This window comes from Danio aesculapii, chromosome 10, assembly GCF_903798145.1.
Source record: "Danio aesculapii chromosome 10, fDanAes4.1, whole genome shotgun sequence".
NCBI lineage: Eukaryota > Metazoa > Chordata > Actinopteri > Cypriniformes > Danionidae > Danio > Danio aesculapii.
Window position 1 is genome coordinate 10,578,599 of NC_079444.1, and position 13,295 is coordinate 10,591,893.

General features: G+C 36.1%; 2 protein-coding genes across 5 annotated transcripts in view; both read left to right on the plus strand.

Moving 5' to 3' along the window:
- rc3h2 (ring finger and CCCH-type domains 2) overlaps positions 1 to 6,042 on the plus strand; it is a 52,939-nt gene extending 46,897 nt beyond the window's left edge. For all 3 annotated transcript variants that reach the window (XM_056467629.1, XM_056467631.1, XM_056467630.1), the window contains exon 19: positions 123 to 6,042. In XM_056467629.1, the coding sequence (XP_056323604.1) occupies positions 123 to 243 (121 nt within the window). In that variant the 3' untranslated portion in view covers positions 244 to 6,042. The remainder of the gene's footprint in view (positions 1 to 122) is intronic.
- A 3,915-nt stretch (positions 6,043 to 9,957) lies between these two features.
- The window catches only part of LOC130236497 (rab GTPase-activating protein 1), a 158,178-nt gene continuing 154,840 nt past the window's right edge, over positions 9,958 to 13,295 (plus strand). For both annotated transcript variants that reach the window (XM_056467219.1, XM_056467220.1), the window contains exon 1: positions 9,958 to 10,050. The gene's annotated coding sequence lies outside the window, so the exon portion shown is untranslated. The remainder of the gene's footprint in view (positions 10,051 to 13,295) is intronic.

Consider the following 13,295-nt stretch of genomic DNA (forward strand, 5'->3'; position numbering starts at 1 on the left):
AAAACATGGCTGTGCTTTGGAATGCAACAAATTTTGAAGCATATTATCATACCTTTCAGAAATCATAATACTAACAGTAATTTTTTTTTATACTTCACTTATGATGACTTGTGACATTACAGAAACACCCTCTCCCCCGGAGTCTTAAGTATGAGGAAGATGCCAATGAGGACGTGTTCTCCCAGGCTTGGAGACCCCCGGCGCCCCAGTCCAGGGCCTGAAATGCTGCTAAATGGGACCTGAATTGGGCTGGACGGAACAGCCCTCTTTGTATTCTAATGCCATGGGGTCATGCCAAGAATCCACCATCCTCCTTAGGTAGAAGGTAGAGTTGTCCTTATAGGAGTCGATCAAGGCAGCGAGTCGCAGCCAAAAAAGCCTTCTGTATTCATGTGTTCTCTTCATAAGAGCTAGCTATGCCCTGTAATTGTAATCACTCATCATCTGTTTGGAGTTGGTTTGTTTTTCTTAATCACTGCTTGTGGATGAATGTTGAGTCACAACTCCACCTCAGGTAACTCTTGATGTCAGCCAATCAGAACTCTGTCCAAGCCAGGAAAACGATTTCCCATGTTCCCTAACTCTGTACAGAAGTGACGGTTTTCACTAGCTTTTAGCATACTGAGGAAACCATAATCTACTGTATTATAACTATATAGTGGAATCTTCCAATATATATCAAAAATAACCACGGTGCTTGGAATCTGTAGTTCTTGCATTATTGTTAATATTACCGCAGTGTTAGCCACTGAAATGTTATGTGCATGAATTGTTTGTTGAGGATCATTGTTTGAAACAATCATTCATTGATCATTGTTTAAATGTTTGTGTGTGTGTATGGATTGTGGTGTCTGATATCTCTAAGAGACATTTCACAGGCAGTCAATCAATACGATATTTTATACACGTACGAAAGTTAAACAGTTCATCAGAAAATGAAAATTCTGTCATTTTACTTTTGTCATTTTAACCTATGATCCTATCAAGTGGCCCCATGTGCCTATTTCAAATCTTGTGAAGTTCTTTGTGAGGAATTTAAGTCCAAGTCCCTGAAAGTCTTTCACTGTAGCTCTGAAATCTGTTTTCATCTGTTCAAATTCAGATGTGTTTTACCATCAAACACTCATCAAAACTCAAGATTGAAAGACAGTGGTGTCAAAAAAGTGCAGTGGTCAAGACCACATCTTTTTATTATAAGTCCATGTCTGAACATGACCAACGATAGAAGACAGTGGAGTCTGACTGATAACAGAGACAAAAAAAGGGAAAAGTTTAAGCGATATTTCACTCAGAAATGAAAATTTTGTCATTATGTACTTATTTACTCATCCTCCATGTGTTCCAAACCTGTTTGAGTTTCATTCTTTTGTTATACACAAAGGAAGATCTACTGAACAATCTTGTGGAACAAAACAGCCAATGACTTAATTGAGTAAATGAAAAGAATATTCATTTTTGAGTGAACTGTCCTATCAAGTTAAGACTCAGACCAAAAGAGAGTCTAAGACATTCCGAGACACAATTTTTGAGTCAAGAATGTGACCAGAAGAGGGACTCGTTTTGAGTCAAGACAACAAGCATATAAATCAGGCTAAAGCATTGGTTTTCAGCTATCTGCTAAATTCTGTCTTTATATTTGCACTCAAAAGTGCTAATCCCTTCAGAGGGACCCTCCATAGTGATGAATTCTTCATAATAGAATCCACCCTCAGTCAAGAACAGGATCAGAAGAGGGACTTGTTTTAAGTCAAGACAACCAGCAAATACATCAGGCTAAAGCAGTGGGTTTCAGCCATCTGCCACAATCTGTCTTGAGTGACAGCATTTTAGATTTTGTCTTTTCAATTTAGTGGTTCTTGTCAAAACTCCTCTCAAAATGCTCTCTACGGATACGAAAAACTAAAAATCGAACCCGATATAAAAACTTTATGATGAATTAAAGTTATTGAGGCAAAGGTGAGGTCGAATTTATTTTTTTAATGTGTGAAAATTTTCTTACCATTTTGGACTGTTTTGTGTGCACTGAACTTTAGACAAGAAGTTTTGACTAGTCTTATGTCATAACAAAGACCGGATGAGTCTTACGGAGCATACCAGATAAGATATAGTGCCCTCCAAAGGGCACTTCAGAGTGAAAAAAAATCAAGGCTGCCATATTGAAGTTTCATTTCAAACTGAAGTGATCAAAACAGGCCTAATCCCTTCAAAGGGACCCTCCACAGGGATGAACATAGGGCTGGGCGATTAATCGAAAAGTAATCAAAATCGACATTCAGAACCTATAATCGATCAAATTTTTCCAGGACAATTTTTTAAATTACCTTTCCTACATGTCATGTGACCCTGCTCTGTTAAAGGTTGTGGCTGATTTCTACTTCTGCGGCCACTCAGATAGGACGATGGATTATATCTTGAGCCTTACTTTGCACTACATTGACGATGATTGGAAACTACGCCAGAGATGCACTTAGATGGCATATAAAACTTGTCAGTAAACTATGAGGGCAAAAAAATAAAATAAAATAATTGTTCATTAATCATGATCAAGTTAAAATATTCAATTAATTGAGATTTTGATTTTAGGCCAAATCGCCCAGCCGTAGACAAACCCTTCTTAATGAAATCCCCCCTCAATCAAGACCAAGATCAGAAGAGGGACTATCCTGAGTCAACACAGAATCCAGAAGAAAAAGCAATCAAAGTCAAGATAAAGGCCAGAATGTCTAGAAAATGAGTCCAGACAAAGAGGGATAAATCTCAAGTCAGGACTAAGTCTAAAACAGGGATGCTTCTTGAGTCAAGACAAAGAAGAGCATCCAAAACAGGCAAATTATACTTAGTCAAGACAGCGATGAGATTAAGAAAAAGTCTTGAGTCAAGACGTAGAAAACAAAGGACGAAACCAATCATGTTCTTGCACTTCTTCAATCTTGAGTACCACAACACCGAATTTTGGTCAGTTTTATTTTTCATTTTTGGTGAACTGTTTTGCTATAGCTACAATCAACAAGCATCACAACAGAATTTCCCTTTAGTCTTGCTTGAGGATGTGGTATTGTTTAGTGTTAATGAAACGCTGATCATAGTAACAGTTCCCATTTGTTGTTTACAGTGGTCAAAAGGTCACCTTAGTTTTCATTGCTTCTGTTTATTCCTGTAGCTTCCTTTTCAAGAATTAGACTAAGGCCCAATCCCAATTCTGTTTTTGTACCCCTACCCCTACCCCTTGGCCCTTGGAACAGAGTGTGAAGGGGAAGGGCTTAAAAATTTGCCTCTAAGAAATATATATCATCGCTCTAAGACATATGTCATCGCGATCACGTGCTCCATATGAAATCAGACGATGGCGACTGCTGTAGTTATTTCAGTTGCTTTATTTTTTGGTATTTATCTTTAGGAAATCACTGAAGTCAATGATATCATGTTATCATAATGATATAATGTGGCAATAAGCTCGTAACTGCACTGTGCATTTACACAGTGGCCATATTCATCTAAACACACAAAAAACAACATTAACATTATAGCAGACACTGTAAAAAGCTCATTCCCAGCCACTAGACTTTTCTGACAGGGTATTCGAGTGTCAGAATGTTGTGATACTTCTATACAGCTGTTATTATTAGGGATTATAGATAGTGAAATTTGGCAGTTTTTATTTTATCGTTTTTTAAAAACCATGACCGTTGAACATGAACGCGGTTATGAATGTATTAAAACATGCTTGTTTGTTGTAAAAGTTTGCAATAATGACAAAAAATACCAATTTGGGAATCTCCTTACTTCCGTGTGCAGCCACGTTGTAGATGGTGTATTCTGGGAAATTTTCATACCCCTTGGTTTCGGGTGTGGTCCTGAAAAATCTCTGTTTCAAGGGGTATCTAGCCCTTCCCCTTAGTCCTAACCTTCAAACTAAAGACAATTGGGACACTCCTACCCCTTCACGTGAATGCGCAAAACAAGAGATTGGGGAAGGGCTAAGGGCGAGAATTGGGATTGGGCCCAATTTTTTTTTCCCTCCCAAAATTCCTGTTTCCCCTTATTTTATTACAAAACATTGCTAACTTCCATGAAGTTGTTACTGGGATATTTTATATCAGGTTTTAGTTTTATCAACCCTATAGAGTCCATTACAGGTTTACCAGGATTGTTTCCTGCTTGATTAAAATGCTATAATTAAATAGAGGGAAAAAATAATCACGATAACACACAGATTACTAGTGTTTTAATGTAGTTTTGTGCGAAATCCGTGTAACAGCATATCGCAAAAACTGTCTTATTTAAAATACCATTTAGATGGTTCAGTGTTTAAAATAATGGCAGGAATATTTTGGTTTTGTTTATTTTTTATCAGTCGCTGATTTGTCTTTTTGTTTATTGTAACACCTGGACCAGTCAAGTGTGTACTGGTTTTGGTTATTTATGAGGACATAAATGAGTGTGACCTCGGTATTATAGTGTTGAGCTGGTTTATGAGAACATGCCTCGTGTCCTCAGTTCAAAACTGTTAAAAATCAAATGTAAGGTTTTTTTACATTCAACATTTAAGGGTTGGGTTTACTTGTAGGATGAGACCATATAATAAGCAGTTTTTACAGTATAAAATACATTGAGTCCTCATAAACCATCAAAACTAATGTGTGTGTATGTTTGTATTTGTGTATGGAACTCTTTGTTATGCTATGAAGTTCTGAATATGAATGCTTTGTCACTTAAGACTGTTAATCATGGTTTTTCTTATGGTGATATAAGTGTTTTTCCACTTAAATGAGAAATGTGAAGTGAAATCTTCCTGGTTTTGGCTCTCTTGCCATTTCGTTAAATCTCATTTTGCCTCCTGCAAGTGTTTTTCAACAGGGGATGTTACAGCTGCACCTTCCAGCAAAGACATTTTTTTATAAAATGCTTTCGAGCAAATGTGTTCATTTTTTTAAATGGATGAGTCCTAGCGTGTGAAATCGCAACACCTTCTTGATATGTTTTTACATGTAGAGAATTTCTTCCTTATTTTTGGTTCACTTTTTTATTATTAGTTTGGTATCATCTGATTATAAGAGGTTTCAACTGTTGGTGCTGGGTTGGTAACAATGCGAGTTTGTCTACATTTTCTCACTAGCTGTCAAATTGGCTTTAAAATGTCATTTGTTTCTTTTTATTGCCCATTTTGACGCAGCAAAGCCTTATTAGTACATGTTTGACTTATTTATCTGCCCAGCTCAGCCCTGTATCATGCATGCTGCCTTTGGCAAAGATATTCTTTGGCAAAGGAAGTATGATTGTGTAGTTGTGTCACACAACACCCAGCGCTGTGAGTGTCCTGCACTGTATCTCACATTTTACTCACTTCCTAAAGCACTTACTGTCAGCTCTTATGGATTTCTATCAGGATTATGATCGTTTTATATCAATAATTCTTTCTTTTTCCCTTGGAAATGTCAGTTTTGTTTGCATTTGAATTTTAAAAATTTGCTTGGCTGTAATAATGGGGCAGGACGTGTTTGGTTGTGATGATGCTTGTTTCTGTCCAGTGCGCAACTGCAAAAACGAACTGATGTGTTGGATATTTTTACGTCTGTATTAGACATTTTATTTGCAAATCTATTGTTCGATTCAATTGTAAATGAATAGAAGATGGGCATCCGTCATTTTATACAACCAGAGCCATCATTTGATGGACATACTGCACATTTTTATGATATCTAATCAGAGATATGAGGCTATTTATGATCAAAGAGAACGATTCTAAAAGTCAGGAACTAATATCTTTTGATGAAACAGTAGTAGAAATTATTTATATTGCATTTTGTTTCTTTTTAAACACCACCGGGCAAAGATATCCCTTTTGCTTGTGGCAATGCAAGGAAGACTATATAGAAATGTAGCCAACGCACAGTCATTTCCTACCGTTTGGGTTGTTTGTATGTTATTGCTCTTGTATCTTGGCTTAGCTTTGCTCTGATATGTAGGGCAAGCTGGTGAGATGAATCTAAAGGTCATGACATGTAGTTGCATGCCAAGATAATAAACACAGTTACATCATCACTGGAGTGTATAGACTCTTTCTTACCCCGAGGATGCAGTTTTTCTGTGAATAAGCATGACATCTGCTGGTGCACTGTGGTATAACGTGTGCCCTTTAAACAGACCATATGCCTTCAGTGGATCAATCAGAATATTATCAAGCTTTAAGAATACTTCAGGGTACACACAACAACATTAACAACTTACTCAACCTTTTCTTGTCTGTGTCAGTATAGTGCGCTTGTTCAGGAGCACTGTGCACTGATGTATACCCAGAATTGCCGTATGTGACTTCCACTGCTGAAATAAAGCACATGTGCATTCGAGGTACATCAGTAACATGACTGAGAGGGACATGCATAAAGATCATAGCGTTCTCATGAATGTGCGCAATATACTGACACTGAGGAAAAGAAATTGCAGATTAATCAATAATACGCAAAAATAATATTCTAATTAAACCACTGAAGGCATATGGGCTGTTTTGAGGATGTTCTTGGTTTTTTCCTGGAATTTAAACTATAGTCAGGACCCTATGGAGGATGAGAGAACTCTCAGATTTCATCTAAAATATCTTTGACTTTGTATTCCGAAGATGAAGGAATGTCTCAGGGAATTGAAATGAGGGTATTAATGACATCATTTTCATTTTTGTGTGAGCTAACCCTTTAGCCAACTTCAACTATAAACTTTTTTAAATATAAAATATGTATTTTGTATTTACAGTAATGAAAAAGACTGAATATCAGTTAAATCTGGTTGATTATGAAAATAAAATCAAAGCTTACAGTATTGTGTAACCAACATTTGGCAGAGAACTTATCTTAGAGAGGAAGGGAAGTTGATCCAACCAAGTGTTGCAAAATCCACAACCTGGAAAGGGTTTAAAAGGTACCCAGGTGAAAATTAACTTGAATTCATATTATAGATTTTATATAGCAACATTTTGTTAGCCACACATATTTATGGTAATTTAAAATGAATATTAGGATCATTTTTGTTATTTGACATGTGCTGTTAGTTTACTAATTCTCAGACCATCCAGATTGTAGGTGGCTTTTTTTTCTCTTTTAGCCTTTTTTGAAGAATATTTTATCAGTCACCAATGTTCGATTTCAGCAAAAAATCTTCTTTAATGGATTTTGATGTATAGCAGTTTCAGTACACTTTAAACCTACAGTAATAAATGAACAAGCCAGTAGGACTTTAACAGGTTAAAAAAACATTTTGTGAGAAATTGCTTCAGAAATTATTAAGATTCTGCATTATTTTTATTTAATCAAACAAGGTTGCAGTTAATGATGTCATTTTACATTTAGAGTAAAAAGCACTTAATAGAAAATCTAGATATGTAAAAGTACCCTATACACACTGAGGAAAATGATTTCTGCAAAACTTGCAAACAATTTATATGGGCTGAATTTATAAACAAACAAATTTAATTTAGTAATGTTCAACTTCATTTGCAAACAATTCATCTTTATTTCTAGCGCTTTTACAATGTAGGTTGTGTAAAAGCAGCTTTAACATAGAAGTTCTAGTGAATTGAAATTTAAACTGTGTCAGTCCAGTTTTCAGAGTTCATTCATTAATTTTCTTTTCGGCTTGGTCCCTTTATTAATCAGGGGTCGCCACAGTGGAATGAACCGCCAACTTATCCAGCACATGTTTTAATCAACGGATGCCCTTCCAGCTGCAACCCATCTCTGGGAAACACCAATACACTCTTGCATTCACACACATACAGTTGAAGTCAGAATTATCCCCCCCCTTCCCCCCCGAATTATTAGCCCCCCTGTTTATTTTTTCCCCCAATTTCTGTTTAACGTAGAGAAGATTTTTTCAACACATTTCTAAACATTATAGTTTTAATAACTTGTTTTTAATAACTGATTTCTTTTATCTTTGCCATGATGACAGCTAATAATATTTGATTAGATATTTTTCAAGACACTTCTTTACAGCTTAAAGTGACATTTAAAGGCTTAACTAGGTTAATTAGGTTAACTAGGCAGGTTAGGGTAACTAGGCAAATTATTGTATAATGATGGTTTGTTCTGTAGACAGTTGGGGAAAAAAAATAGCTTAAAAATGGCTAATAATTTTGACCTTAAAATGGTTCGTAAAAAATTTAAAACTGCTTTTATTCTAGCCGAAATAAAATGAATAAGACCTTCTAGAGAAGAAAAAAATATTATCAGACATACTGTGACAATTTCCTTGCTCTGTTAAACATCATTTGGGAAATATTTCAAAAATTAAAAAGATTTAAAGGGGGGCTAATAATTCTGACTTCAACTGTTCACCACAGCCTATTTAGCTTATTCAATTCACCTATACCACATGTCTTTGGACTGTGGGGGAAACCAGACCTCCTGGAGCAAACCCATGCAAACACAGGGAAAACATGCAAACTCCACACAGAAATGCCAACTGACCCGAACCAGTGAACCAGTGACCTTCGTGCTATGAGGTGATCGTGCTAACCACTGAGCCACTGTGATGACGTTTTCAGAGTTAAAGTTCAAATAAGTTCATTTCAGTGTGGTTAATTTTCACGGCTGAAAGTCCAAACACTCAAGAGAAAATCCATTGATGCGCAGCTCCACAAGTCCCAAACCAACCAAGACAGTGGCGAGGAACAAAACTTCACCAACTGATTAAAGTGAAGGAAAAAACTAAGTGAAGCTGCTTTGACACTATCTACATTGTAAAAGCGCTATACAAATAAAGGTAAATTGAATTGAATTGAATTGAATTGAATTGAATTGAATTGAATTGAATTGAAAAAAAAAAGCAAAAACCTTGAGAGAGACCAGGCTCAATTGGGCACAACCATTTCTCCTTCAAACTTTTTGTGCAAAGCTGCAGTCTAGGCACCGGAGGCTGAAGAATGTTGGACGTCCAATGCAAAGAAGCTGCAGGTGTGAGTAGGTCACCGGCAGGTTTACAGGCTGGCCCACGAGATCAATGCAGAGACTCACTGGGGTCTTTCAAGAATTAGTCTCATGATCGCTACCACTCCATGACCGCCACAGCATCTGCTCAGGACACGGCCTGGCCCAGGGTTATGAAGACCTCTAGAAGACCTCTTTGGTTGGCACCATCTCTTCACAGGACTTGGATCACATCAATGGTGCTGCACAATCTCTAGAGGCCTCGGGATGAGTATCCCAAGATGGAAATAGAGAACAAAGAAAATAATTTTAAAAACCTTAAAAAAAAGTCAATCCAATAAATCATCTTTGAATAATTTTAGTGGAGTTACATTGTGACAGAAACCATGAATTAAAAGTTTAAACAAACAAAAAGATTCTTTGTTTATTAATATAATTTCACAAGCTATTCAATCAGAGGTGGGTTTTTTAGTAAACAACATACATCATTTCTATGTCAACATTTTTTTTATCCAGTGTACTGAAACCTCTATGCTTAAAAATGGCCATAGATTTCCCAAAATGCCTCTGTAATTATGCATCTGTTCATCTGAAGCATACCATTGTTCTATGCCTTTATTTCCGCTGTATTTACAATATGTACATGTATAAATATGATGCAGATGTGCTGAATACAACCTGTACTCCACAATGCAACTTTCACAACTCCTCTGCTTTTTAAAATAACCTTTATTTCTTTTTTCCTTTTATTACTCAATTGTACTGTAATTTATTTTTATTCTCAAATGACGAAATTGTGAAATGAAAGCTTATTTTCTAAATAATAAGCAGACGCTACTCAAGTAAACTTGCAGCACAATGATTAAGTTTGACAACACACACCACTATTGTTTGAATACTATTGTTCTAGAATGGTATACTATCTTAAATATGTGTTTGCATAATCCAGTGCATACTGCGCATTCAGCAGTAGGCTAGCATTCGATTGTATTCCGAACATTTCCGAAGAGTGCGGCGGCGCATGCGCAGTTGGAGCGGGGTTTGGTTTGTGTTTACAGCAGCACTGTTGCTGGCTAATGTGCAGCGCTGTTATGTCAAGCCTATCTGGAATAAAAAGCTTCTGTGGAAACAGGTAGGACGAGTGGCAACGATGCATACCGCCGTGCTTTTATTTATTCTACTCGTCCGTTGAGTTATTTAATAATTGTGTCATTTTAAGGGGAAGGTAACACACAATATATGCAGAATTGGATTTGATGCTAGCATGCTACAGTGTGTTAGCCCGTTAAAGGCCGTGTGCTGATATCTGCTTCACTGCATGACTCAAAACCTGCAAAGATATGTTGTCTGCACAGCAAACATGAACCTGTTTATGTGACATATTCTGTTTTTGTCGAAGAAATCTAGAAAAATCAAAGACGTTGTCTGTGTTTTGCTGTTTAAGCCTTTTGTTAGATGTAATTAGATGATATGTTCGCATCACAGTAGAAATGTATAATTTACATATCATGCGAACATAACTGCATTGCTTGGTTTTATATTAATGTTGTTTTGATTTTACCTGAATGTGTTTTCGCTGGCATGTGCTTGACTGCAGTAGCTAGTGGAGGAGATTTTGTTTTAGATTTTAAAGTGTGCATAAAATCAAAACAGACAACATTCACTTTTTTGATTACAATGCTGTTATTGAAGTTCAAAGGTAACGTGTTCAAAATAATCCACTGAAAAAAACTAATTTACCATGGTTTAAAATCCAAATTTAAATTAATTTTGAGAATTTCCTTCTGCTCTGGAGTGGCATTCAAATTGTCATGACGTCAGATTGACAGCTTGGGCAGAGCATCTTAACTACACTTCTCCAATTGATAAAGGCTATAAATCAAGAATGTAGATTTGGCATGTATCCAGCAGTTACTGAAATGTCCCCACTAGAATTGAGGTAAAGTTGGTTTTATATTCACACATTCGTTCAGTGACAACTTGTGATATAGCCCCTATATTGTTTACCATGGTACTTTGAATATGAAGTTTAAAATTACATGTAAGTATGACTTGATAACAAAATTAGCACTATATTTGACTGTGAACAATGTTGTACTTTTATAGTCGTTGGCTGCTAATACAATTTCACTATTAAATAATTACAAAGAACACATTTCTGAAATTATATTGTTAAGGACTAAGTCAGAATTTGCGAATATAAAACCAACTTTACAGCAATCTCACTAGGCATGGGCTGGTATAAAATTCTGAAGGAATGATAACCTTGAATAAAAATGTCATGGTTTCACAGTACTGTGATCACTGCTCTAAACTATGTTCTTTTTAAATATCTGGGTAAAAAATAAAAACCTTTTTCCCCTTTGAACATAATATATTTTATGTAGAGAAACATTTAAAATATTTTGAAATAGTAAACATCCGAGCAGGCACAAGACGTCAACTTGACGTCAGATTGACGTTGTACCCCAACGTCGTGGGGACGTTGCATTTTGTTTGAAATTAAAAATCCGGTTGACATCAGAACCCAACGTCAGGCTGACGTCAGTGACTATGTTTACATGGACACTAATAATTCGATTTTAATGTGATTAAGACAATACTTTGATTAAGAGTTAACCATGTAAACAGCAATTTATTTTTTACATTTATTTATTTATTTTTTTAAATCAGATTAACAACGAAATTGAATTAAGACGTGTGGAATATGCTGATTTTAGTTGCATTATTGAAGTGCAGTACAGGCATGTAAACACCTTAATCAAATTATTACCGTCATGTAGGACTTTTCCCCGCGTTTTGCGACAGTATGGTCCATTCACACACACACACACACACACACACACACACACACACACACACACACACACACACACACACACACACACACACACACACTGCTGTTTGACACTCTTTGTACCTACCCAGTCAGTGCAGACCACACCTGCATTGTGAAATGCGAAGGTTTTTTTTTTTTTCTTCCATTCAGCATGCGGTATGAACTTCCATTAAAACAACTCTTCCAGCAGTTTATAATTGCATCCAATATCTCGTAAGTCATGGAGGGCGTGTATGAAATGTTTGTGGATGAAAGTGAAAGTGCCAAACTGCAGGTAAAGTAGACAAATTAAAAACGAAACACCCGAAATTGCATGAAACTCCGGAGGAAATGCAGATAGCACGGTGACACAATGACGTTAATTGAATTATGTGCCATAGCATGTAAAACAGGATCATGAAAGTAACACTCAAAAATGTAAACACCTTAGTCTTATTATTCTCTTAATTAGATTAAAGCAAATAATTCGATTACTGATGTCCATGTAAACTTAGTCAATGTCCAACGTACAACCTAAAATCAACCAAATATCATCTAATGATGTTACAGCTTGACATTGTGTGGATGTTACTACCATGGCATCTATGTATTTTATACATCTATCTATGTATAAAATACGTTGGATTTTGGTTGCCATACCTGACAAATAAATTTCTGAATTTGACGCCAATATTGGTTTAAGATGTTGGCTCGACATTGGATTTTGGACACTTTGCAACACAACCTAAAATCAACTAAATATCAATGTCAATTGAACTTGTTATTGGACGTCAAATTAATGTTGTCCTTAGACGCTGGCTAGACATTGAATTTTGGTCACCTGACGTGACGACCTAAATCTAACCTAATTATAACGTCTTATGATGCTGTGTGCTGGCTGGGATGTCAGGTTAATAATTTAAATTATTTATTGAATCAGTCTCTCTGCTGTCTTCATTTGTTTCATTTGCTGTGTTCATTTGTCTTCATTTGATTTCTGTACAACTTAAAACAGAGTCTTTGGAGATCTTTTCTACTGGAGATACTGTTGTCCTAAAAACACACAAAAGAAATGTAAAAAAAAAATCTCACACATACCTTAGGAATGGTATAGCAGAAAATTTTAGTGGTTTTAAAACCTTGACTTTTCCAAACCGCGGTATACCTTGAAAACGGTTATTATCCCATGTCTAGTTCCCACCATTAATTTAATCCCCTTCAAAATAAAAAAATGCTCCATCAACCCTTAGTAACGTAGACATGCAGAAAGGGTTAAATCACGTTCTCTTCTCGGGTCCTGCATCCCACAAAACACAGTGTGATTGGCAGGGCATATTTATGCTGCTAATGACAGCTGTAATTACATTTGAATGTGAGAAGTGCCAAAACAAGGAATTTTTCTAGTCCTCCTTCACTGTATAAGACGTGGACATAAGTAGCAACTTTTCAAAGAGTCAAGATTTTAAAGTCAAGTTCGCTTGGAGTCCACTATAACAATATTAACCAAGGTTGTGCAATTAAAATCAAAATTCTGTTTCGATTTTGGCTTTCATGGTTTT